Here is a 27538-nt window from a genome sequence, read left to right as displayed (position 1 = left end):
TGGAATGCTCTGCTGTGGAGGCCAAGTCTGTGGGTATATTTAAGGCGGAGGTTGATCGTTTCCTGATCGGTCAGGGCATCAAGCGATATGGCGAGAAGGCAGGTGTATGGGGTTGAGTGGAATCCGAAATCAACCATAATGGAATGGTGGAACAGACTTGATGGGCTGAATGGCCTAATTCTGCTCCTTTGTCTTATGGTCTTGGCAGCAGAAGAATCCAATGCAAAAAGCCAGGAACAGTCAGGATGAGAAGCAGATTCCTCAGGCTATTAGGCTTTTGAACTACTTGCCGTATTGCATTCGAAGTGTCACCGGTTAATCTGCTGTGTACCTTATAATATTTAATTCATGCAATTTACTTATTTATGCATAATTCGTCTTTAGATTTTATTCTTACCTTCGCACCCTGGTTTGGAGAATCGTTGTCTCATTTGGCAGTATACAGTATATAGTTAAATGACAAAAATCTTGACTTGACTTGACTTTGGTTTTTATAGTAAAATTGTACCCAATCTGGTTCCTAAGAATGCAGTAGCAGGGCCAATGAGGGTAACTGGAATTCCTACTGTGATCAAGCTGAGCTTGACGCGAGAAGAGTCAAGGCTGTGCTTTATGAAACAGATATCTCAGTCTGATCCAATCCTTTCATCTTTACCTCTGTCAGATAAGAGGCTTTTGTTGCATATCTCTGGTGGAACATTAGTTGAAAACACCATCTGTCACAGCTAACAGCCAAGCTTAAGGATCTCCATCCAGCACAGGCTTTGCCAAATGTGACCGAGCTAACAGTTGGGATAATTAACCTTAGAACGAGGTCAGGGCAAAGCTACAAAGAAAAATTTTAGAGTTCTTTACATTAATAAAGTATCCTCCACAGAATAAGACAAGTCAAACAAACAGGTTTAATCCTCAGCCAGTAGAGGAATGGTCTGCTGAATGGACTGCAGTGTTGACTGGCTTCCTGGCTGTGGACTCACTTTCATGAGCTTCAGTTCTGAAGGTTACTTGCCTATTTTTACTGTTCGCACAACTTGTTTTTTGTCCTGCACTTTGGGTGTTTGATGGTCCAATTTCCCTCAGTTCAACTGGTCTTCAAATAATATACTGATTCCGTATTTTCATGCACCCCAATGAAGTAATTTCTGAACTTGAAAGTTAAAGTTCAAAATAAATTTTATTATCCAAATACATATATGTTACCATATACAGCCCTGAGATTCATTTCCCTGCAGGTGTACTCAGTAAATCTAGAGAATAGTAACTATAATAGGATCAATGAAAGATCAAACAGAGTGCAGAAGACAACAAACTGTGCAAATGTGAATATAAATTAACAGCAATAAATAATGAGAATATGAGATAACAAGATAAAGTGTCTTTAAAGTGAGATCATTAGTTGTGGGAACATCTCAATAGATGGGCAAGTGAGTGTGGTTATCCCCTTTTGCTCAGATATATATACACACAGACATACATACATACATAAATATATAGTTATATACATACATATATAGTTATATATATATTTAAAACTATGAAAATATTAGAAGTACACAAGGGAGAAAGGGAAATCGGTGAGGGGGGGGGGTGTGGAGAGGTCAAAATTAGGATGGAAATAAGCTGCAGAAAGTTGTGAACTCAGCTGGCTCATCTTGGGCACCAGCCTCCCCTGCATCCAGGACATCTTCCAGGAGTGAAGCCCCCAAACAGGGTGGCATCCATCATTAAGGACCCCATCAGGACATGCCCTCTTCTCATTGTTACCATCAGGGTGGGGGTACAGGAGCCGGAAGACACTCACTCAGCGATTCAGGAACAGTTCCTTCCTATCTGCCATATGATCTCTGAATGGATAGTGAACCCATGAACACTACCTCACTATATATAAAAAGTTAAATTAAATAAGTAGTGTAAAAAATAGTGATGGAGCTGACTGTTTATAATTCTCTGCAATTTGTTTTGATCCTGTACAGTAGTCCCCCCCCCCAATAAAAGACAGTGATGCAGCCAGTTAGAAAGCTCTCCACAGTACATCTGTAGAAATTTGCCAGTGAGTTTGGTGACATATCAATTCTCCTCAAACTACTAATGAAATATAGCCACTGGTGTGTCTTCTTTATAATTGCATTGATATGTTGAAGCAGGTTTCAAAGATTACAGGGGGATCTTGATGAATTTCAATATGGATAGGTATGAGGAGATGCATTTTGGGAAGTCAAACGTATGAATGGTAGGGCTCGAGGGGTTGTAATAGAATAGAAGGACGTAAGACCATAAGACTGTGCAGAAGTCTTATGCATGTATGTATAGCCAGGGTGCCTAAGAGTTTTGCGCAGTACTGTATTTGTCAATGTGGAGAGCAGAGCGAGTTGGTAAATCTGGCCAGAGCAAAGTATTTTGAGAAACTTGAGGGTGCAGCATCATGGGAGGCGCGTGGTAAAGGTGGCAGAGGAGTGCCAGTAGCAGCGGGGAGGGGGTGTGCATGGGTGGGTGCAGACACAAACAGCCCTGAGACATCAAACAAGGTAACGTGATTCCAAACAATTGGTTTATTGATCATTACAGAATGTCTCTCTGGTGCTTCCCACTCCCTCCCCTCTCCCTTCCCCTTTTCCCAACCATGATTCCCTTTTCCCTGCCCTCTTCCCACTCTCAGTCCACAATAGACACCCATATCAGAATCAGGTTTATCATCACTTACATATGACATGAAATTTGTGTTTTTTGCAGCAGTAGTACAGAGCAAAACAAAGTTACTACAGTACTGTGCAAAAGGCTTAAGCACCCAAGCTACAGTATATATATGTGCCTGAGACTTTTGAAGGATACTGTATGTTCAAATGACAAAACAGATTCAGACTTATTTATTGCATGTACATCAAAGCATTTTGTGTTCACATACTGAACATACTGTGTTAGGGACAGTCCATAAGTGTTGCCACACATTCTGGCGCAAACATCGAATGCCCACACTTCTGAAATGCTTGCTTCTAAAAGAAATGAACCTAGCAGAAACATCCCTCACTGTGACAACCTGCACAATGGCAACACCTTTGAAGAGACATTAAGAGTTTGAGGAGATTTGATATGTCACCAAAGACCTCACAAATCTCTGCAGATGTACCATGTGAAGATTTCTAACTGGCTGCATCAACTCAAAATAAGTTGCAGAGATTTGTAAACTCAGACAGCTCCATCATGGGCACTAGCCTCCAGAACATCTTCAAGCAGTGATGCCTGAAAAAGGCGGCATCCATCATTAAGGACCCCCATCACCCAAGACACGCCCTCTCCTCAATATTACCATCAGGGAGAAGATACAGGAGCCTGAAAGCACACACTCAGTGATTCAATAACAGCTTCTTCCCCTCTGGCATCTGATTTCTGAATGGACATTGAACCCATGAACACTACCTCACTAATTTTAAAAAAAATTACTTTGCACTCCTAACTTAATTTAACTATTTAGTGTATATATATTTCCTGTAATACACATTTTTTCTCTATTATTATGTATTGCAATATATTGCTGCCACAAAGACAACAAATTTCATGACCTATTCCAGTGATATTAACCTTGGTTCTGATTCTTAACCATCACCTGTAATACAAATACAATTTTTAATCAGTTCCAATCATTGAAGATAAACAGGAAATAGTTCAGTGCCGCTGTTTTGGAGTAATGTCGACTGAAGCAGTTCATATAACATTCACGTGAATGTATACTTGGACTCTGAACGACAATCCCATGAAATTGATCTCATCTGCTGAGATAAGCACTGAAGTGAATTTCTCTCGGGGACGGGTTTACATCTCCAGATTGCTTTTGCTTTATTACGAGGACCTTCACTAAGTGAGTTAACATTTCTAGATTTAATAATTGAATGCTGGAGACTCAGTACTGAGTGATTCTTCAGTTCCAAATACTGAAATCAAATTGCAAAACCAATTATTTGAGGGGAAGTAAATATACTCATAGTTTCAGAAAATTAAATTTTAATGGACGAATTGTTTTTTAATTAGCATTGGTTACTGCATCTATTCAAATTAAGCATCTAATTATATTATTTCTTAATTGTATTTAATTCTGGACTCTAGGTGATAGTTGCTGAGAATATTTTTGCCATTTAGGAAGTAGAACAATATAATGTGGTATACAATGTTGTGCCAACCTTTTAGCCTGCCCTAAGTTCAACCTTAACAGATTCCTCCTACATAGCCCTCCATTTTTCATTTGTCCACATGCCTGTACTCATAGAGCTGTCCAGCTAACGACATTTTATCCCCAAAGACATTTGTACTCTTAAAAGTCCATAGATTTAACACCGGGGACAATTTCTAAACTGAGTCACTGGATTAGAAATGACACAAGGTCATTTTTTCCCTCTGTTTTTACCCCCCCCCCCCCCCCCGTTACCAGATGCGGCAGAAACTCGATCTAATCTCACCATCCATCTTGGGGACGAGGTGCTTGGAACTGGAAGAGTTATTTTCCGTCTCAGTTTTGTGCATTATGGCCAGGCCAAGTTCCTGTGAGGGTTTTTCCAGGAATTGATAGGCCATACTGCAGTCGTATTTACTGCCATCATATTTTCTTGGGTCATTTTGCAGAAGCGAAGGACTCCTGATGCTTACCCATAGTTGCAGCCCTCAGACCAAGGGTGGATATAATCCGAGGCTAATCTGTATCATATCCTACTGGGAACAGCCATTTACATCACAGGCAGGAGAATGGGGTTGAGAGAGATAACAACTCAGCCGTGATAGAATGGTAGAATGGGTTTGATGGGCCGAATGGCTTGATGTTGCTCCTATGTTATAGAGTTACAGAAAACTACAGCACAAGAACAGGCCATTCAGCATTTATGTAGCTCAGTGTTTAGCCAAGGTTGATGCCAGGTTAACTGGTGTATACCACACTTAGGTCTCTGCACATTCATTGTGTTTAATTTCTTTGACATTGGTATGATGGAGGTTCCTGAAGGTTGTTATAGCTGGGGTAGGTAGTTAGGACAAGCTGTCACTACCTGTTAAATGCTCCCAATGGTATACATCTCAAATAGCCTCTGACAACCAAGACCAGCTCCTGGCCTTCATGTTGGCCTAGTGGAATCATTTCTGAGAGAACAAGGGGTTAAGATGAATTACTGGCACCTTCTAGCAGATGGGGCTCAACAGCCATGGTTGGCAGCTCACATGGGAAGGAGGAAGACTTTTATCTCAAACCACTGCTACCTTCTTGCTATACGAAGGCTTTGGGAGTAAATCCAGGAGTCCTATGTGAACTCAGTATTGACTGCCAACTCCTGCCACAATTCTCTGCCATTCCTTTGGGTTCATCATGAGTGTGGATAGGGGTAGCCTACTACTTGGGCAACAACTTGCTCTCCATATTGTAACTGCTCTGGTTTCAATCTAGACAGCTAGGACGCAACATCCATGGTCAACACTGACCAACAAAGGCCTCAGAGATATGATGGAGGAGAATGGTGTTGAGATGAGAAGATATTTCCTTAAGTCAGAGGATGGTGAACTGTGGAATTTGTTGCCACAGGCAGCTTTGGAGGCCAAGTCATTGGGTATATTTAAAGCAGAGGTGGGCAGATTCTTGATTAGTAAAGGTGTCTCAGACAGGAGAAAGGTGTTGAACGGGAAAAGAGCCGTGATTGAATGGCAGAACAGACTCAATGGGCTGAATGGCCTAATTCTGTTCATTGACTGTTTGTCCCATTCTGAATTTAAGGTCTTGTGCATCAAAGTAGTTGGTCAACTCCACAGGTTGAATAGTCCTCAACTCAAAGTAACAACCTGCAGGTTGTAGCCTGATACAATAATTTATATTAGTTGAACTGAATAAAACACGGTAGTGTAGTAGTTAGCACAACGCTTTACAGTACCAGTGACCCGGGTTCAATTCCCATCACACGGTAGTGTAGTGGTTAGCACAACACTTTACAGTACCAGTGACCCGGGTTCAATTCCCATCACACGGTAGTGTAGTAGTTAGCACAACGCTTTACAGTACCAGTGACCCGGGTTCAATTCCCATCACACGGTAGTGTAGTGGTTAGCACAACGCTTTACAGTACCAGTGACCCGGGTTCAATTCCCATCACACGGTAGTGTAGTGGTTAGCACAACGCTTTACAGTACCAGTGACCCGGGTTCAATTCCCATCACACGGTAGTGTAGTGGTTAGCACAACGCTTTACAGTACCAGTGACCCGGGTTCGATTCCCATCACACGGTAGTATAGTGGTTAGCACAACGCTTTACAGTACCAGTGACCCGGGTTCAATTCCCATCACACGGTAGTGTAGTGGTTAGCACAACACTTTACAGTACCAGTGACCCGGGTTCAATTCCCATCACACGGTAGTGTAGTGGTTAGCACAACACTTTACAGTACCAGTGACCCAGGTTCAATTCCCATCACACGGTAGTGTAGTGGTTAGCACAATGCTTTACATTACCAGCAACCCAGTTCTGCCGAACAGTTTCAGCCCCAAGACTTCGACTGTACTTTCTTCCATAGATGCTGCCTGGCCTACTGAGTTCCCCCAGCATTTTGAGTGTGTGAGCCAGGTTCAATTCTCTTCGCATGGTGTCGTAGTGGTTAGCATGATGCTTTACAGTGCAGACAACCTGGGTTCATTTCCCGCCACTGCCCATAAGGAGTTTGTGCGTTCTCCTCATGATCGCGTGGGTTTCCTCCAGGTGCTTCAGTTCCCTCCCACAGTGCAAAAGACATAGCAGCTGGCAGGTTAATTGGTCATTGTAAACTGTCCAGTGCTTAAGCTAGGGTTCAATCAGGAGTTGCTGGGCATCGTGGCTGGAAGGGCCTATTCCATGCTGTATCTCAATAAATAAATAAATACCATTAAATATGGGGAAGGGACCTCGTGCTTATCCCCAGTGGCTGTAACCATGGCTGGATCCCAGTAACCAAGAAAGCACACATTAAATAAACCTGATGAAACACATGAGCACATTACTCGTGATATAATTGTCTTAATTATGTAGCCTATTAACTAATTCATTCCTATCTGAGGAACTTTTTTATCTTATCTATGAAAGAGAGGGGTTTTTCAGAGGCACCATCTTGGCTTCTTCTTTATCCATTTGATTTAACATCAAGACACCTCTTGGCATCTATTTTGATAGCCACTTCCCATTCCGACATGTCAGTCTGTCGCCTCCTCCACTGTCGCAATGAAGCCTCACTCAGGGTGGAGGAGCAACACCCTACATTCCATCTGGGTAGCCTCCAGCCTGATGACATGAACATTGATTTCTTGAACTTACGGTATTTGACCCCTCTCCTCTTTACCATTCCTGTTTCCTTCTCTCACCTTCTTCCTTACCCACCAATCACATCTCTCTAGAGGGTATTTTCCTCCTCCCCTTTTCTCCATGGTCTCCTACCCTCTCCAGCCATTTATCACCTTGTACTTCTTCCTCCCTTCACCCACCTTCTTAATCTGACTTCTTATCTTCCTTGCCCCCCCCCCCCCCCCCAGTCCTGATGAAGGATCTCAGCCTGAAACTTTAGCTGTTTGTTTATTTCTATAGATGTTGCCTGGTCTGCTGAGTTCTTCCAACATTCTGTGTGTGTTGCTCTGGATTCCCAGCATCTGTAGACTTCATATTTTTTTTACCTCTGAGCTTTACTTATCAGAGTTTTATTTAGTTTGTTTAATATTTGTATGTTTGTTTGTACTCTTAAATAAACTGAAGTATTGGAATTAAGACTGCTCATCATTCCCGACTCCCCAAAGAAATCTTTGATTGGAGTACAGTGCAGACCCAGTACAAGTGTTCCCATGCATTCAGGCAAAGAGCTTTAAAAACTAGCTTCCTTAGAAGAGGGGTACCATGTAGCAAAGCGGTCATCGTGGGAGTGGCTGAGTCAGAGTGGTAAGGCTTGGATCAACAGGGGTTCCGCGAGAACTGGTGGAGGTAAGGTAAGTAGGCAAGTTCATTCCCCAATTTATATTATTTTTACTTATTTAACTCTTGAGAGAACAGAGGATATGTTCTGTTCTGGGTATCAGATGTGGGATTTCTGGGAGACTCCCAGCCTCTCTGATGGTCACATCTGCACCAGATGCAGCTCCTTAGAGACCGTTTTAGGGAACTGGAGCTGCACCTCAATAACCTTCGGCCTGTTAGGGAAAGTGAAGAGGTGATAGACAGGAGCTACAGGGAGGTAGTCACCCTGGAGCCACAGGAGACAAAAACGTGGCTGTCGGGAAAGGGAAGGGAGATTGTCAGATAGAGGAGACCAGCCCTGTGGCCAACCCCTTCAACATTTTGAGGACTGTTGGTGGGGGGTACACCTACCTGGGAGAAGCAACAGCAGCTGTGCCTCTGGCACAGAGGCTCAGAAGAGTAGGGAACTGAAGAGGACAACAGCAATAATAGGGGACTCTTTAGTTAGGGGGACAGATGACAATTCAGTGGATGTGAAAAAGGCAACAGATGGGTCATTTGTCTTCTAGCTGCCAGGGTCCACAATGCTTCTGAACGCATCCACAATAGCCTGAAAAGGGTGGGTGAGCAGCCAGAAGTCATGGTACATATTAGTACCAACAACATGGGTAGAAACCAGAATACAGGGAGTTAGGACAGAAGCTGAGAAGCAGGACCTCAAGGGTAGTAACCTCAGGATTGCTGCCTTTGCCACACAACAGTGAGGATAGGAATAGAAATGAGGTGGCAGATAAATGTGTGGCTGAAGGATTGCGGCAAGGGCCAGGGATTCATATTTCTGGACAAAAGGGATGGGTTGCATGCATCCAGAGTGGTTTAAACTAACATGACAGCGAGATGGGAACCAGTATGATAGAGCTGAGGGTGAGCCAGCAGGTTTACAAGCAGATGATGGGTGTAACATGAATGTAAGCAATGACAAGCCCATGATTGAGTACAAATGCAGACAGAGTAAAAAGCTAAATTGTATCACAGAGGCAAAATTCAAAAGGGCGAAGAATGCTAGACCTAAGGTTCTGTATTTAAATATGCGTAGCATTCAGAATAAGGTGGATGAACTCATGGCGCAATTAGAGATTGGTCAGTGTGATGTGAGCATCACTGAGTCGTGGCTAAAAGGCCATAGATGGGAGCTTAACACTACTTAGTATTGAATGGACAAAAGATCTATGCAGGAAGGCATAGGTGGTGGTGTGACCCTGTTGGTAAGAGGTGAATTTACATCTTTAGAAAGAGGGTCAGAGAATATCAAATCTTCCTGGGTAGAATTAAGGTGGAGCCAGGGTTTTAAAAAAAATCATATGGGAATCCTATATAGGCCTCCAAATAGTAGTCAAGATGTGGGGTTGAGATTGCAAAGGGAGCTGGACAAGGCATGTAATAGGGAAATGACACTATTGTAATGGGGGGGGGGGGGTCTTGAATATGCAAGGGGATTGGGAAAATCAGGTTGGTATTGGATTGCAAGAGAGGGAAGTTGTTGAATGCTACAAGGTGGTTTGTTAGAGCAGCTTGTGCTTGAGCCTATTTGTTGAAAGGCCATCTTAGATAGGGTGTTGTGTATTAACCCTGATCTTATTTGGGAGCTTAATGTAAAGGAACCCTTAGGAGGCAGTGATCATAACATGGTTGAATACATACTGCAATTTGAGAGGGAGGAGCATAATGCACCTGTATCAGTATCACAATGGAATAAAGGGAATTACAGAGGCATGAGGCAGGAGTTTGCCCAAGTGGATTGAGGAGATACTGGCGGGGATGATGGCAGAATAGAGATGGCTGAGGTTTCTGGAATAGTTCACAAGGTACAGGATCGATATGTCCCACAGAAGAAATTGTTCTCAAATGGCAGGGGGTAGGCAACTGTGGCTGAAAAGGGAAGTTAAGGACTGCATAAAAGCCAAGAGAAGAAAATATAAGGCAGCAAAAGTAAGTGGGAAGTTGGATGATTGGGAAGCTTCCAAAATCCAACAAAAAGCAAATTAAAAAAGTTATAAGAAGGGAAAAGATGAAATATGAGGGCAAACTAGCCAGTAATATAAAGCAAGATACTAAAAGTTATGTAAAAGTAAAAGGGAAGTGAGAGTTGATATTGAAAAATGATGCCAGTGAGGTAGTAATGGGGGACAAAGAAATGGCAGATGAACTCAATGGGTACTTTGCATCTGTCTTCACTGTGGAGACCGGGTGTCAGAGTTCAATGCAAGTCAGGGAGCAGGAGTGAGTGCCATTGCTATTACAAAAAAAAAGTGCTAGGCAAACTCAAAAGTCTTAAGGTGAACAAGTTATCTGGACCAGATGGACTACATCCCAGAGTCCCGAGAGAGGTTGCTGAAGAGATAATTATGGATGCATTGGTCATGATGTTTCAAGAATTACTTGATTTTGTCTTGGTCCCAGAGGACTGGAAGTTTGCAAATGTCACTTCACTCTAAGAAGGGAGGAAGGCAAAATTGAAAGAAAATTATAGGCCAGTTAGCCTAATTTCAGTGGTCGGAGTCTATTATAAAGGATGAGATTTCTGAGTACTTGGAGACTAATGATAAAGTCAAAGTCAGCATAGTTTCTGTGAAGGGAAATCTTGCCTGACAAATCTATTAAGAGTTCTTCAAGGAAATAACAAGCAGGGCGGACAAAGGAGAGGCAGTGGTTGTCATTTACTTGGATTTTCAGAAGGAATTTGGTAAGATGCCACATGAGGCTGCTTAACAAGATTAAAATCTTATGGCATTACAGGAAAGATACTGGCATGGATAGAGGAATGGCTGACAGGCAGGAAGCAGTGAGCGGGAATAAAAGGGGCCTCTTCTGCTTGATTGCTGTTGTTCCTCAGGGGTCAGTATTGGGACTGTTACTTTTCACAATGCTTGTCAATGATTTGGATAATGGCAAAGTTCGGAGATGATACGAAGATAGATAGAGGGGTAGGTAATGCTGAGGAAGCAATATGATTGCAGCAGGACTTAGACAAATTGGAAGAATGGGCAAAAAGACATGGCGGATGGAATACAGTGTTGGGAAATGTATGATAATGCATTTTGGTAAAAGGAACAAAAGTGCAGACTATTATCTAAATGGGGAGAAGGCTCAAACATCAGAGGTCCAGAGTGACTTAGGAGTTCTTGTACAAGACTCCCAAAAGGTTCATTTACAGGTAGAGTTTGTGGCAAAGAAGGGAAATGCAATGTTGGTGTTTATTTCAAGGGGAATAGAATATAAAAACAAGGAGATAATGCTGAGCCTTTTAAAGACAATAGTCAGGCCACACTTGGATTATTGTCAACAGTTTTAGGTCCCATATTTCAGAAAGGATGTGCTGTCATTGGAGAGAGTCCAGAGCCTCACAAGGATGATTCGGGAGAGGAAGGGGTTAAGAGCATAAGAGGAGAGTTTGGCAGCTTTAAACTGTACTCACCGGAATTTAGACAAATGTGTGTGTGTGGGGGGTGGGGGGGGAGAATGTTTCCTATGGTGGGGTATCCAGAATTAGAGGGCACATCCTTAAATTTGAGAGGTGACCTTTAAGAAGAGTTGAGGAGGAATTTTATTATAGCCAGAGAGTAGTGAATCTGTGGAATGCTCTGCTGCAGACAGCAGTGGAGGCCAAATCCACTGAGTCCAACAATTAAAGTGGATGTTGATCATCTCCTGATCAGTCAGGGCATCAAAGGATATGGTGAGAAGGCAGGTGTATGGAGTTGAGTGGGATCTGGGATCAGCCATGACAGAATGGCAGAGCAGACTCGATGGGCTGATCAGCCTAATTCTGCTCCTATGTCTTATGGGAGGGGGTGGGTTAGTAGGTGAGGGTGTTGATCAGCCTTATTACTTGGGGAAAGTAACTGTTTTTCAGTCTGGTGGTCCTGGTGTGGATACTATGTAACCTCCTCTCTGAGGGGAGTGGGACAACAGGGTGGGTGGGATCATTCATGGTCATGCTATTAGATAAAATAAAAACAATGTTGGAAGCACAAGGGATTCTGCAGATGCTGGAAATCTTGTGCAACATACACAAAATGCTGGAGGAACTCAGCAGTGTGGCAGCGGCTATGGAGAGGAATAAACAGTCAATGTTTCAGGCCAAGTGTTGGCCCAAAACTACAACAGGGTAGTACTTATATAGGTGCTGCTTTAAATGGTTGGAAACTCTGCGAAAAGGACAACTACCTGGAAAGGTAAAATAATTAACATTTCAGTCCCAAAATCTTAAAGAGTTCCAGAACTGCTAAGTGCTTCCAAAGTTTTCTATTTTTATTTCAGATTTTTAGCATTACAATTTTCTTAATTCTCATTATCTGGCCAAATGTGCATTAAAAATAAATCTGCATTTGAGGGATGGGGACAAGCCACCAAAAAAACATAATCAAACATAAAGGTTTTAAAAAAGGTCTTTTATGAAAAGAAAGATGTTTCATGATGGAATTCAAAAGACTTTGGCCATTGAAACATGGCAGCCAATGGATGATAAAAGAAGATTATGGTCTCACGTCTTTCCTGTAATAGAACATTACAGCACAGTACAGGCCCTTCAGCCCTCCATGTTGTGCCAGCCCATATAATCCCTAAAAGTACTAAACCCACACTACCCCATAACCCTCTATTTTTCTTTCATCCATGTGCCTGTCCAAGAGGATCTTAAATACCCCTAATGTTTTAGCCTCCACCACAATCCCTGGCAAGTCATTCCAGGCACTCACAACCCTCTGTGTAAAAAACTTACCCCTGATGTCTCCCCTAAATTTTCCTCTCTTAATTCTGTACATATGCCCTCTGGTGTTTGCCATTGGTGCCTTGGGAAACAGGTACTGACTATCCACCCTATCTAAGCCTCTCATAATCTTGTAGACCTCTATCAAGTCCCCTCTCATTCTTCTAAGCTCCAAAGAGAAAAGTCCCAGCTCTGCTAACCTTGCTTCATATAATTTGTTCTCCAAACCAGGCAACATCCTGGTAAATGTCCTCTGCACCCTCTCATAGCTTCCACATCCTTCCTATAATGAGGTGACCAGAATTGAACACAATGTAGGTGATATGAATGAAAGGTAGAATACTCAATCTTATAAGTTCTTGAAAACACTTCAATCATCATGGTATGTATTTGTGAGAAAGAAGTAGAGACTTCAGGCAGGGTAAGTAAAAGATCCTGCAACATGAGCACAACTGGAAGGCAGCACAAGCTCAAGTGCTGAGCCTGGCTTGGCAACGAGAAGGATTTATCGCTGATTGGAAGAGCTTAGCTGATCATTGGACATTAATTTGCAGAAATAAGCTATGCAAGCCCAAAGAACAATCTGAAGCAGCAATAATTTCAAGGCATTGTTTATTGAAAACACACCAAGTTGATAATTCTACAAACCTGGTTTAACAAGCTTTCTATTTGCTGCAGGGTATTAGTGGAATTAAACATAATATATTCGGTCTCTGTAGCATAGAGCTAAGAAAGCATAAGTCATTGTTAAATGTAATTTATATTACAGTGTAATGCAATGCAATATCCACCAGTATAAACTACAGTTATGCTAAGAGTAATATATATTATATATATATTTATAAAAACACATTATCTTTTTCTACCATGAAAAGTTTAAGGCACATGATAGTACAAACACATTTGCCACTAACAACCAGAAGTTTCCAGAAATCCAAACAGTAATATCTACAACCAGAATGGCCGACCTCGCTTACTGATTCTTCAAAGCAGTCAACTGCAGCATGGACTACACAAAAGAAACAGAATTAAAGATCACAGACAGCTCTTATAAGTGTACTTAAGAGACCACCTCCATTTTCCTACCCTTTGGTAACAGAAGAGAATTAACAGCAAACGTCGCGTCTCTGTTTTGGCAACTGCCGTTTCCCAGTTTCATCCATCAGGTAGATTATCCGAAAGAAAACTTCAAAATTATCCCTCCCTTTTCCCCCAAAATAAAATGTTTTAAAAAAAATCACAGTTCTGCTTCAACATGGCATTGCAAACGTCAAGCCAATCAGTATTGTTAGACAACGATAGATATGTACTGTACATGTCAGTTATTATGAATGCTGAGTAAACTTCAATTATTTTTTATCAAGTGGTTGGCGATTAACCTGTGTGGTCTCCAGTGACGTGGGATGAAACTTCAGAGTTCAAAACTCAGCTGCTATTAGTAAAAAATCAACTGGAACTTCACAAATATTTTTGGAGTAAAATGATGCATTACAGTTCAAAGTACAGACAATTTTAATTGCACCAAAACAGCATTGTTAATTCTTGGATATGTACTGTGGGGCAGGAGGGAAGGGGGGTAAAAGTCTTTTTGCTGTATTGCAACACTGGTTGCAATCCAGCATCAATCTGTTCGGTCTCATGCTGGTCTTGAAGTTACAAAACAAAGTGAAGAGGGTCATAAATCAGAGCATTCCCAATAATAATTCTGGGCTTCATCATAATTCCACAGGCAGTAAAAATCCAAACCGGTACAGGGTAACATTTACAAAATGGGGAAAAGGTTATGCCACCCGGGAATTAAAATTTCCTTCCACATTCAAAGAACTGGCATAATTCTGCCCCATTCAATTGAAATATTTTGTACTTTCTTAATGAAACTTGTAATATCTCAGTTATAGCTGTATATACACACGAATTCAAAAAATCCAGCGGTCTATGTAAGGTTAGGTCACTCAGGTGATTAACTTCAACGCTTTCATGCCTCACATATCAAACTCCTTCCTCTGACTTACTTTCTTCCAGTAACTGCACGACATCTTCAGCCTCATTCTGAATAAAAACCCATCATAAAGTGAACACAAATTTAAACTTGATTTTTACAATCCAAAAAAATTCTAGTAAAGGGTTTCTATTGTGGAAAAACTACTCTGAATCCAGTCGGAAAAGCATAGAAAAGTTGTATTGTTTATAAAAAAGAAACACACTCTTGGCTTCCCTTCTCTTCACCACATCACATTCTCTGCATCTTTCACATTCCTCTTCCAAAAGATAAATGGATCCAACCAGACTAAAGCAAAGTTTTGGCTTGGGACCGCTGCATTTGGAGACTGGCTTGCAACAGCTGACTCCTTCCCTTCCCTCCCCACCCCAACCCGAACCCCCCCCTCTCTCGTATCCCTGGAAACACGTAGCACTTTAAAATTGGAACATCTGGGACTTGTCTGCTCCTCTGTCAATTTAATTGATGGCTTCAATGAAATGAAGTCCTCCAAATCGAACGGCAATGGTGAACAATGAGATAGATCCTTGGTATAATGTTCATGACTGTTGCATTTCATGCCTGGAATAAATTGGTTTGAGAAAACAGAAACAGGTTACACAAAGTAGAAATGGATCAGCATCTTCAAATTACATCTGATCTTGTTGTCACTGGACTCAATACCATCAGTCTTACATCCCAGCTTTTCTTTTACTTATTGGGCAATGCTACCTGGTGAGTCCACACTGCCCAATTACACCATGTGATCAATTAGCCCACTAACTGGTCCCTCTCTGGAATTCGGGATGATACTACATTTTAGAGTTCAAGAGTTATGTTGCAACTTTATAAAACTCTGGTTAGGCCATATCTGGAGTATTGTGTACAGTTCTGGCCACCCAAGGCTGTTCAGGCTTTGGAGAGGGTGCAGTAGAGGTTTACCAGGGTGCTCCCTGGTTTAGAGGGCATCTGTCATCATGAGGGGCTAGATAAACTTGGGTTGTTTTCTCTGGAGTGCTGGAGGCTGAGGGGAGATTTGGTAGAGGTTTACAAGATTATGAGAGGCATAGATAGAGAGTATCTGTTTAATACCAGAGGGCATGGATTGAAAATGAGAGGCGATACGTCGAAAGGGGATGTGAGGGGTGAGTTTTATTTTTAAACTCAGAGAATGGTGGATGCCTGGAATGGGGGTTGAAGTAAATACATTAGAGGCTTTTAAGAGACATTTGGATAGGCACATGGATGTGAGGAAGATGGAGGGATATGGACATGGTGTAGGTAAGAGGGATTAGAGTTTGGATGTTTTTGATTTGCTTGTCAGCTGGTTCAGCACAACACTGGGGGCCAAATGGCCTGTTACCGTGCTGTACTTCTCTGTGTTCTATGCCTATGTGGTCACATAGGAAACATGCAAACTCCTTACAGACAGTGGTGGAATTGAAACCAGGTCACTAACCACTATGAAACCATGATGTGTCACCCTCCCAAAAGTTTTGACAAAAGTGATTTTGACAATCAGGATAAAAATCCTCCTCTTTGAAATAATTCCTTGCAATTTTTTGGTAAGCAGTTCTCCAGAAATTTCCCAGCCCATAACATTAAGGTATCCTGGATTATTGCATGAATTTTAAGATTACTGAAACTCAGAACTGAATAATACCAAATGATCCCTATTTTGTCATTTACCTTGCTAGCATTCTTGAGCATAGTTTCTGCAAATTTAAGCACCATTTCCTATAAAACATATTCTCTAATTCAAGCAGCCTAAGAGGAGATTTACCAGGATGCCGCCTGGACCTGAGAGCATGCCTTCTGAGGAAAGGCTGACAAGCGAGGGCTTTTCTTCTTGGAGTGAAGGAGGACAAGAGGTGACTTGATAGAGGTGGACAAGATGATAAGACATTTTCCCAGGGCAGAAATGACTAATACGAGGGCATAATTTTAAAGTGATTGTTGGCAAGAAGCATTAGGGACTCAAAGGCTCATGGATGAAAGTAAAATGAAGGGCTATGTAGGAGGGAAGGATTAGAAGAGGTTAAAAGGTCAGTACAACATTGTGGGATGAAGAGCCTGTGATGTGTTCCATAGACCAGGAAAAATAGAATGACATTGATGAAACAGAGAATGATATTTATCTAAATTAGAACGGTCCAAAATTGAGATATTTTGTGTCTTGGGGAATAAAGTCTACGCACTAAGATGCTACAGGATTAATTTTCTTTTTGCCAAAACAGCTAACTAAATGTCAGTACTCCAATACCAAGTACACTGGATCAGAATTAAGCGTTCAGAACTGCAACACTTTCTAGTATCCATGAACTGAGGAGAGGGCTAATCTACAGAACTGAGCACAAGCCTTAGACATTATATGTGCTTTTGCACAGCACTGTAGTAATTTTATGTATTGCACTGTACTGCTGCCACAAAAAAAACTAATTTCTTGACATATGTGAGTGATGATAAACCTGATTCTGATATGGGTCTCTATTGTGCACTGAGTGGGAAGAGGGTAGGAAGAGGGGGATCATGGTTGGGAAAAGGGGAAGGCAGCGGGAAGGGAGTGGGAAGCACCAGAGAGACATTCTGTAATGATCAATCATCCAATTGTTTGGAATCAAATGATCTTGCCTGGTGTCTCAGGACTGGGTGAGTCTGCACCGTCACCCCTAACTGCCACCCCTGATACTCCTTCTCTGCCACCTGTCCCATACCTCTCCCGTGGCACACCATCCTCACCATTCCCAACTTCCTTTGCTGCCACCGGATTTACAAACTCGCATTGACAAATATAGTACCCTGCAAAAGTTTTAGGCACCCTAACTATATATGCGTCTTAAGGCTTTTGCGTAGGACTGTAAGTGGATAGACCTGTTTATACCAGCTAAGCTTGTGGGCGACCACTTACCATCGATAATATGTGATCAAATTATCTACCATTTAACAAAACTGTGTAACCAATAGCAATTGACAAGGCTTATTAAATGGACACCACGTCTATCCAGTTGAATGGATTTCTCAATAGATGTGTTTGATACAAAGAAATGTTCTGGAAGGTCAGTGTTAAAGGAATTTGATATCTTTGGCAGTTTTCCTATAAAATTTACAGACTAACAAGAGATGTAGCAGACCAGTAGAGAGATTAGAGGGACAAAAAAATGTTAACTGAATGACCATGCAGACTTGGACCTCGGACAGAAAAATGGTGCTTGCATAATGGAGAAATTGATTAGTGGATTAGTACAAAGTACAAAGTACAAAGCAAACACAATTTTCCTACAACTGCAAGTAGATTAAAGATATTTTAGGCCTATTTATGAAAGTATACAAGATAAAAAGGAAGGTAACTGTGGAGTTCTACAAGTCATGTGTAGCAAAGTTTCTCTGGGCTGAGAAGAGAGACAAGATAACAATGATTTGACTTGGAAGTCCAAAGACCGAACTGAAAGTTATTAAAGGAATTTTTAAAAAGTAAAGTCACACCCTTTTTTCTGTGCCTTCAACAAATGAGTGCACTAACTTGCAAAAAGGAGCAATCCCAACTCCAGTTTTTGATTCAGACACCCATTGCTGGAATGGTCATGGCAAAAATAACATTCCCTTAACTGAACAACTTACTGTATAAAAGTCAAGATTTTAAAAATCCATTTCATGCTGACCTACAAAGGTAATTTAGAAGTAAATTCATACTTTAAATTCAATCTATTCAATCCATGGCATTTATAAATTTAGGAAAGAGGCAAGTTACAAATCTCTTTTGAAAGAAGACAGCGAGGCTTTGAGAGGAAGTGCAGCGGCGGCCATTTTCAAATTACTTCTCAGATCAGAGTTCTGAGAGGCGTGAAGGAGGCCTGGGAAGGAGGGAAGATATAAAAAGAATGCAGCCTTAAGCAGCGGGCAGCTTCGTTTGCGGGAGCAGAGTGTAGGGCTTGGGCTCAGAGGGCTTAGGCAGAAGAGGGCACAGTAGGCTTATCTTTTAGTTCTCCTTGTTATTTTCAGTTATTCGGGAAGTATGAGTGTGAGGGCAGCTTGTTGTTCTCTGTGTCGGATGTGGGAGATCCTGGAGTCTCCGAGCCTCCCGGACGTCCACATCTGCGCCAGATGCGCCGAACTGCAGCTCCTGAGGGACTGAGTTAGGGAACTGGAGCTGCAGCTCGATGACCTTCGCCTGGTTAGGGAGAGTGAGGAGGTGATAGAGAGGAGTTACAGGCAGGTGGTCACTCCGGGGCCACGGGAGGCAGATAGGTGGGTCACGGTCAGGAAGGGGAAGTGGCAGGTACTAGAGAGTACCCCAGTGGCTGTACCCCTTGACAATAAGTACTCATGTTTGAGTACTGTTGTGGGGGACAATCTACCTGGAGGAAGTGACAGTGGCCGGGCCTCCGGCACAGAGGATGGCCCTGTAGCTCAGAAGGGTAGGGATAGAAGAAAGAGGTCCATAGTAATAGGGGACTCGATAGTCAGGGGTTCAGACGGGCGGTTATGTGGAGGTGATCAGGAGTCCCGGATGGTAGTTTGCCTCCCTGGTGCCAGGGTTCGGGACGTTTCTGATCGCATCCAAGATATCCTGAAGCGGGAGCGTGAGGAGCCAGAGGTTGTGGTACATGTAGGTACCAATGACATAGGTAGGAAAGGGGAAGAGGTCCTGAAACGAGAGTATAGGGAGTTAGGAAGACAGTTAAGAAGAAGGACCGCAAAGGTAGTAATCTCGGGATTACTGCCTGTGCCACGCAACAGTGAGAGTAGGAGTGGAATTAGGTGGAGGATGAATGCGTGGCTGAGGGATTGGAGCAGGGGGCAGGGATTCAAGTTTCTGGATCATTGGGACCTCTTCTGGGGCAGGCGTGACCTGTTCAAGAAGGACGGGTTACACTTGAATCCTGGGGGGACCAATATCCTAGTGGGGAGGTTTGCTAGGGCTACAGGGCAGACTTTAAACTAGTAAGATGGAGGGGGGGGGGGCGGGAATCAATTTGAGGAAACTATGGGAGAGGAGGTTAGTTCACCAGTAGAGCAAGTAAGTAGACAGTGTGTGAGGGAGGAAAGGCAGGTGATGGAGAAGGGATGCGCTCAGCCCGAAGATGTAGGGGAGAAGAAAGAAAAGGATAATAAATTTGAATGCATTGTTAGGGATGAAAAGAGAGGAGGAGGTGGAGAGTATCTTAAATGTATCTATTTTAATGCTAGGAGCATTGTAAGAAAGGTGGATGAGCTTAAGGCGTAGACTGATACCTGGAATTATGATGTTGTAGCTATTAGTGAAACATGGTTGCAGGAACGGTGTGATTGGCAACTAAATATTCCTGGATTTAGTTGCTTCAGGTGCGATAGAGTAGGAGGGGCCAGAGGAGGAGGTGTTGCATTGCTTGTCCGAGAAAATCTTATGGCGGTGCTTTGGAAGGATAGATTAGAGAGCTCCTCTAGGGAGGCTATTTGGGTGGAATTGAGGAATGGGAAAGGTGTAGTAACACTGATAGGAGTGTATTATAGGCCACCTAATGGGGAGCATGAGTTGGAAGAGCAAATGTGTAAGGAGATAGCAAATAGTTGTAGTAAACACAAGGTGGTGATTGTGGGAGATTTTAATTTTCCACATGTATATTGGGAAGCTCATTCTGTAAAAGGGCTGGATGGTTTAGAGTTTGTGAAATGTGTGCAGGATAGTTTTTTGCAACAATACATAGAAATACTGACTAGAGATGGGGCAGTGTTGGATCTCCTGTTAAGGAATGCGATAGGTCAGCTGACAGATGTATGTGTTGGGGAGCACTTCGGGTCCAGTGATCACAATAGCATTAACTTCAATATAATTATGGAGAAGGACAGGACTGGACCTAGAGTAGAGACTTTTGATTGGAGAAAGGCTAACTTTGAGAAAATGCGAAGGGATTTAGAGAGAGTGGATTGGGTCAAGTTGTTTTATGGGAAGGATGTAATAGAGAAATGGAGGTCATTTAAGGGTGAAATTATGAGGGTACAGAATCTTTATGTTCCTGTTAGGTTGAAAGGAAAGGTTAAAGGTTTGAAAGCACCATGGTTTTCAAGGGATATTAGAAACTTGGTTCGGAAAAAGAGGGATGTCTACAATAGATATAGGCAGCATGGAGTAAAGGAATTGCTTGAGGAATATAAAGAATGTAAAAGGAATCTTAAGAAAGAGATTAGAAAAGCTAAAAGAAAATATGAGGTTGGTTTGGCAAATAAGGTGAAAGTAAATCCGAAAGGTTTCTACAGTTATATTAAAAGCAGGAGGATAGTGAGGGATGAAATTGGTCACTTAGAGAATCAAGGTGGTCAGCTATGTGTGGAGCCGAGGGAGATGGGAGAGATTTTGAACGATTTCTTCTCTTTGGTATTCACTAAGGAGAAGGATATTGAATTGGCTAAGGTGTGGGAAACAAGTAAGGAAGTTATGGAACCTATGACAATTAAAGAGGTGGAAGTACTGGCGCTTTTAAGAAATTTAAAAGTGGATAAATCTCTGGGTCCTGACAGGATATTCCCCAGGACCTTGAGAGAAGTTTGTGTAGAGCTAACAGGAGCTCTGACGGAGATCTTTCAGATGTCATTAGAAACGGGGATTGTGCCGGAGGATTGGCGTATTGTTCATGTGGTTCCATTGTTTAAAAGGGGTTCTAGAAGTAAGCCTAGCAATTATAGACCTGTCAGTTTGACATCAGTGGTGGGTAAATTAATGGAAAGTATTCTTAGAGATAGCATTTATAATTATCTGGATAGACAGGATCTGATTAGGAGTAGCCAGCATGGATTTGTGCGTGGAAGGTCATGTTTGACAAACCTTATTGAATTTTTTGAAGAAGTTACGAGGAATGTTGACGAGGGTAAGGCAGTGGATGTAGTCTATATGGACTTCAGCAAGGCCTTTGACAAAGTTCCACATGGAAGGTTAGTTAAGAAGGTTCAGCCGTTAGGTATTAATGCTGGAGTAATAAAATGGATTCAACAGTGGCTAGATGGGAGATGCCAGAGAGTAGTGGTGGATAATTGTTTATCGGGATGGAGGCCAGTGACTAGCGGGGTGCCTCAGGGATCTGTTTTGGGCCCAATGTTGTTTGTAATATACATAAATGATCTGGATGATGGGGTGGTAAATTGGATTAGTAAGCATGCCGATGATACTAAGGTAGGAGGTGTTGTGGTTAATGAGGTGGATTTTCAAAGCTTGAAGGGAGATTTATGCCAGTTAGAAGAATGGGCTGAACGTTGGCAGATGGAGTTTAATGCTGAGAAGTGTGAGGTTCTACATTTTGGCAGGAATAATCCAAATAGAACATACAGGGTAAATGGTAGGGCATTGAGGAATGCAGTGGAACAGAGAGATCTAGGAATAACAGTGCATAGTTCCCTGAAGGTGGAGTCTCATGTAGATAGGGTGGTGAAGAAGGCTTTTGGAACACTGGCCTTTATAAATCAGAGCACTGAGTACAGAAGTTGGGATGTAATGTTAAAATTGTACAAGGCATTGGTAAGGCCAAATTTGGAATATTGTTTACAGTTCTGGTCACCGAATTATAGGAAAGATATCAATAAATTAGAGAGAGTGCAGAGACGATTTACTAGGATGTTACCTGGGTTTCAGCACTTAAGTTACAGAGAAAGGTTGAACAAGTTAGGTCTCTATTCATTGGAGCGTAGAAGGTTGAGGGGGGATTTGATCGAGGTATTTAAAATTTTGAGAGGGATAGATAGAGTTGACGTGAATAGGCTGTTTCCATTGAGAGTAGGGGAGATTCAAACAAGAGGACATGATTTGAGAGTTAGGGGGCAAAAGTTTAGGGAAACATGAGGGGGTATTTCTTTACTCAGAGAGTGATAGCTGTGTGGAATGAGCTTCCTGTAGAAGTAGTAGAGGCCAGTTCAGTTGTGTCATTTAGGGTAAAATTGGATAGGTATATGGACAGGAAAGGAGTGGAGGGTTATGGGCTGAGTGCGGGTAGGTGGGACTAGGTGAGATTAAGAGTTCGGCACAGACTAGGAGGGCTGAGATGGCCTGTTTCCGTGCTGTGATTGTTATATGGTTAAAGCAATAATGATTCAATTTGTAGACATTACATCAAGGTGAAAATCTATCAATGTTAAACCAATTAGAGATCAGATCCAAGCAATTTAAATTTGGCAACAGCCTAGGCTGATATTTCACTAAATATTAACAGAATGCTACACCATCTGGAGCACAGGGGATGACGACAGATAAACTGTTGCAAGGCCTTCACTTTCTGTGGAGGAAAATGTAAAAGATACCAAATGCTGCTGTGCCTAAATTTACCTGGTCCACCTCTGACACTTCTCTCCCCTTTCATGATCTCTAGAGACAAACTGTTTACCAATCTCTTTTATAAACCTACCAACTCCCATGTCTATCTTGACTATACCTCTTCCTGCCCTGTCTCCTGTAAAAGTGCCATTCCCTTTTCTAAGTAACTTCATCTCCCAGAACAAGGCTTTCCTTTCCAGGGCAGAGATGAGCTCCTTCAAAGAACAGGGTTTCCCTTCCCCTGCCACTGATGCTGCTCTCACCCACATTTCCTCCATTTCCCAAACATTTGTGTTCACCTCAACTTCCAGGTGCCTTAACAGGATAGAGTTCCTCGTCCTCACCTACCACCCATGAGCCTTCACGCTCAGTACGTCATTCTCTGTAACTTCTGCCATCTTCATCGGGACCCATGAGTACATCTTTAATTCCCACTATTCTCTGCTTTCTGCAAGGATCACTCCTTCTGTGATTCTCTTGTCAATTTGTCTCTTCCCACTAATTTCTCTTCTGGCTCTTTCCCCTGCACATGGCCAGATTACTATACCTACCCATTCACCTTCTCCCTCACCTCCATTCAGGGCCCCAAACAGTCCTCCAGGTGAGACAACACTTCATCTGCAAATCTTTTGGGATCATTTACTGATGTGAGGACCACTTCGCTGATTAACTTTACTCCATATGGAAAAAGTAGGATTTACCAATGGTCAACCACTTTAATTCCAATCCACGTTCTGATTCTGACATGCCATGATGAGGCCACTTTCAGATTACAGGAGCAACCCCTCATAGTCTGCCTGGGTAGCTTCCAACCCGAAGGCATGAACATCGATTCTCCCTTCTCTTACCTCTCTCCTCACCTGCCCATCACCTCCCCTTGGTGCCCCTCTTTCTTCCCTTTCTCCCATAATTTACTCTCTCCTATCAGATCCCTTCTTCTCCAACCCTTTACTTTTTCCACCTATCACCTCCCAACTTCTTTACTTCAATCCCCTCACCACTCACCTGGCTTCACCTATCAGCTTCTAACTTGCAATCCTCCCTTTCCAGTCCTGAAGGAGTATCTCAACCCAAAATGTTGACTGTTTATTTCTCTCCATAGATGCTTCCTGATCCACCAGTATTTTGTGTGTTGCTGCTGAAAGATTGACTATTTTGCTTCCCTGAACTATCAAGAACCGTTTTAGCAGTTACTCAGCAGATTTTGTTTCATTGATCATTGATTATTCATCTTTCACTTTAGGTCAATGTTTATAAATTGAAGAGGCAGCTGAAACAAACCACTTTATTATCTCAAGATGTGCCAAAACAAGCACACAGGTAACCATGAAGGCCCAGAAAGAGAGGATGCGGAAAGGATGTTTCCAATAGTGGAAGAGTCTTGTATATGAGGAGTGTTTGATGCCCTGTACTCACTAATTGCAGTTCAGAAGAGTGGGGAGGGGGTGCTGGGAGGAGGGGAAATGGAATCACACTGAAACCTTAGGAATATTGAAAGGCCTAGATTGAGTGGATGTGCAGAGGTTGTTTCCAATAGCGGGGAAGTTTTGGACCAGAGGGCACTGCCTCAGAATACAAATACATCCCTTTAGAACAGAGATGAGGAGGGATTTGTTTAGCTGAAAGGTGGTGAATCTGTGAAATTGATTGCCACTGGCGGCTGTGGGGAGGGTAAAGCGTTGGGTATACCTAAAGCAGAGTTTGGTAGGCTCCTGATCAGTCAAGGCATGAAAGATTATGGGCAGAAAGCAGGAGAATGGGGTTGTGAAGGATAATAGGTCAGCAATAATCCAATGGCAGAATTGATGGGCCGAGTGGTCTAATTCTGCTCCTATGTCTTATGTCTAATTTTCCCACCACAGGTCAGCACAACACACCCAAATCTGTGCAAGTCATCCAGGAGCTCAGGGTCCTTTGAAGTCTAGGGAAAAAATACATCTCAAATTGAAAACTATCGAAATGAAAAGGATATTTATGATCTGTTGTTGACTCAGTCAAAGACTGAGGTGTCTGCTTTACTGACTCTCCAGGCAAAGAGGCTGCAGTCTGAAAAGTCGTTGATTCTTGGGTTTAAACACTGAGGCAAATTTAAAGGTCAGGATAACATCAAAATTAAAGTAGAGCATCTGAACTGGAACCAACACCAGCAGTGCTGGAGTGAATTTTGACTGGCAGCAGGGAAAAGAACATTAAGTGTGAACTGTATCAACAATGGGCAAGAGCAACTCAGCCTTTTCTGTCACGATGATATGAACACAGAGTGGATTCACTGATACTAACTATAAATCCATTTGATATCATTTGCAAACCTTTAAACTAAGACAATAATAACAAAACCAGTTGCTGATTTTGCTTGTAAATCCAATTTAATTGTTAAGTTTTGTCCATATTACTAGTGACCTTGAAACGGTGGGTAATTTGAGACTTAACAGTGAATTCAAAAGAAACCAAAGACATTCTCTAATGAGAGACTTGACACAGTGTCTGCAAAGTATAAAATGTTACTGACTGTATGCCTGGCCACTAACAGAATGGGAGTGGCCTCTTGGGGGCAGAAGACCATATGGGATAGGAATTAAAATGGCTGGCCACCAGGAAATCCTGCTTTTTGTTTTGTACCACTCTCAGGTTCAAGGACAAACATCTCATATTCCTGTAGCCTGCAACCTGATTGCAAGAATATTAATTTCTCCAAATTCCAGTAACTTTTTCCCCTTCACCCTCCCCTCTTCTTTAATACCCCATTTTGTATATTTTACCTCTTCTCTTCACCTGTCAATCACCTTCCCCAGTGTCCCTCCTCCTCCCCTTTCTCCCATGGTCCACTCTGCTCTCCTATCGGATTCCTTCTTCCCCAGCCTTTCCACCTATCACCTTCCAGCTTCTGACTTCATTCCCCTATCCCCCACCACGTCTTCACCTATCAACTTCTGGCATCTTCCCCTTTCCTTTCCAGTCCCGAAGAAGAGTCTTGGCCCGGAACATTGACTGTTTATTCCTCTCCATAGATGTTTCCTGACCTGCTGAGTTCCACCAGTATTTTGTGTGTACTGATCTAGATTTCCAACACCTGCAGAATCTTGTGTTTATGATTAGCTGGTTAAATCAGCTTGGAAAGGACACCAGGGCATCAGGAGCATCACTCCAAGCCAGGAGTTCCCAACCTTTTTTATGCTGTGGACCAATACAATTAGCAAAGGGATTGGTGATCACCCAGTTGTGAAGATCCACGCTAAGCAATAAGTAGAAGCTGCAAGTGTTAGTGATGGCACAGTTACAGATTGAGTGAGCAACCTGTACCTGGTCCACAAGCTGGTAAGAGATGATGGGCACAGATCGAATGGACAGCCAAGGACCTTCTCCCCAGGGAAAATGGCTAATACAAAAAGGGTGTAATTTGTGAAAGGGTGTGATTGGAAGAAATCTGGGGGGGGGGGGAGAAGAGATTGTTTTAAAACACACAGCGAGTGGTAGGTACATGGAATGCACTGCCGGGTGGTGGTAGAGGCAGATACATTAGGCACAGTAAAGAGACTCAGAGATAGGCAAATGGACTATAGAAAAATGAAGGCTATGGAGGAGGGAGGGAGGGTTAGATTGATCTTGTAGTAGATTAAGTGGTTGGCATAACAATGTAGGCCGAAGGGCCTGAACTATGCTGTAATGTTCTATGACTCCCAGAGGGCAAAAGCATAGAAATTATTGGATTACTTTCACTATTTGTGAGATGGATGCTCCCAATAAAGGGTAATATTGCTTGGACATGATATACTGGCATCATTACAAGATAAACGTATGAATTAGAGCAGCCATGGCCCAAGTGAATATGCTAGAGGTTCCTTAAGGTAGTTATAGCCAGGGGTGGTAATGGGGATAAGCTCCCACTACCTATTAAATGCCCCCAGTGGCTTGTATCTCAAGTAGCTTCTGACAACTAAGTCCAGCTCCTGGACTTCATATGCGGCTTAGCTACTAAGCCCAGTGTAACCGTTTCTACTGACAGGAGAACTGGAACCTTAAAACCAGATGCTTTAGACAGATGAAACTTGTCAGCTGTGATCAGCAGCTCATGGAGGAGAAGGAAAGCTCTGATCTCAAACCTCTGCTGCCTTGTGGCTATGCCCACTCCTGGGGATGAACCCTGAGCCAAACTCTGGAGCTGGATCAGTTTCTGCCGTTCCTTTGGGTTCATCAGATGTGTGGAGGGGGTGAGCCTACTGCTTAGGCATCAGCTTGCTCTCCATATCGTATTGCCCTGGCTCGCGTAGCTAGACAGCTAGGATGCAACATCCGCGGTCGACGGTCGGCCCTGACCAATGGAGGCTAGATAGCCTATCATTGTCTGTGTAAAAGAATTTCTTTTTTGTAGCCATTTTAAGACTGTACTAGAGACCTGTATATCGCCTATTTCATACTGCGACTTCAGTACAGCACTGTACAGGCCCTTTTGACGCACAATGTTTAACCTCCTCCAAGGTCAGTCTAACCCTCCCTCCCACATAGCCCTCCATTTTTCTTTCATCCATGTGCCGGTTGAAAAGTGTCTTAAACCAACGCATCTGCCTCTGCCACCGCCTTTGGCAGT

The 27538-nt window shown here is 42.6% G+C and overlaps 1 protein-coding gene across 9 annotated transcripts in view; it reads right to left on the bottom strand.

Moving 5' to 3' along the window:
• Nucleotides 1–13295: 13295 nt before the first annotated feature.
• arvcfb (ARVCF delta catenin family member b) overlaps nt 13296–27538 on the bottom strand; it is a 551538-nt gene continuing 537295 nt past the window's right edge. For all 9 annotated transcript variants that reach the window (XM_059994656.1, XM_059994661.1, XM_059994662.1 and 6 more), the window contains one exon: nt 13296–15260. Coding sequence is in view for 2 of the 9 variants with exons in the window: in XM_059994655.1 (XP_059850638.1) it covers nt 15255–15260 (6 nt within the window). In the remaining 7 variants the exon portion in view is untranslated. The remainder of the gene's footprint in view (nt 15261–27538) is intronic.

This window comes from Hypanus sabinus, chromosome 18 (genome assembly GCF_030144855.1).
Source record: "Hypanus sabinus isolate sHypSab1 chromosome 18, sHypSab1.hap1, whole genome shotgun sequence".
NCBI lineage: Eukaryota > Metazoa > Chordata > Chondrichthyes > Myliobatiformes > Dasyatidae > Hypanus > Hypanus sabinus.
This window is presented reverse-complemented; position numbering and strand designations above follow the sequence as displayed.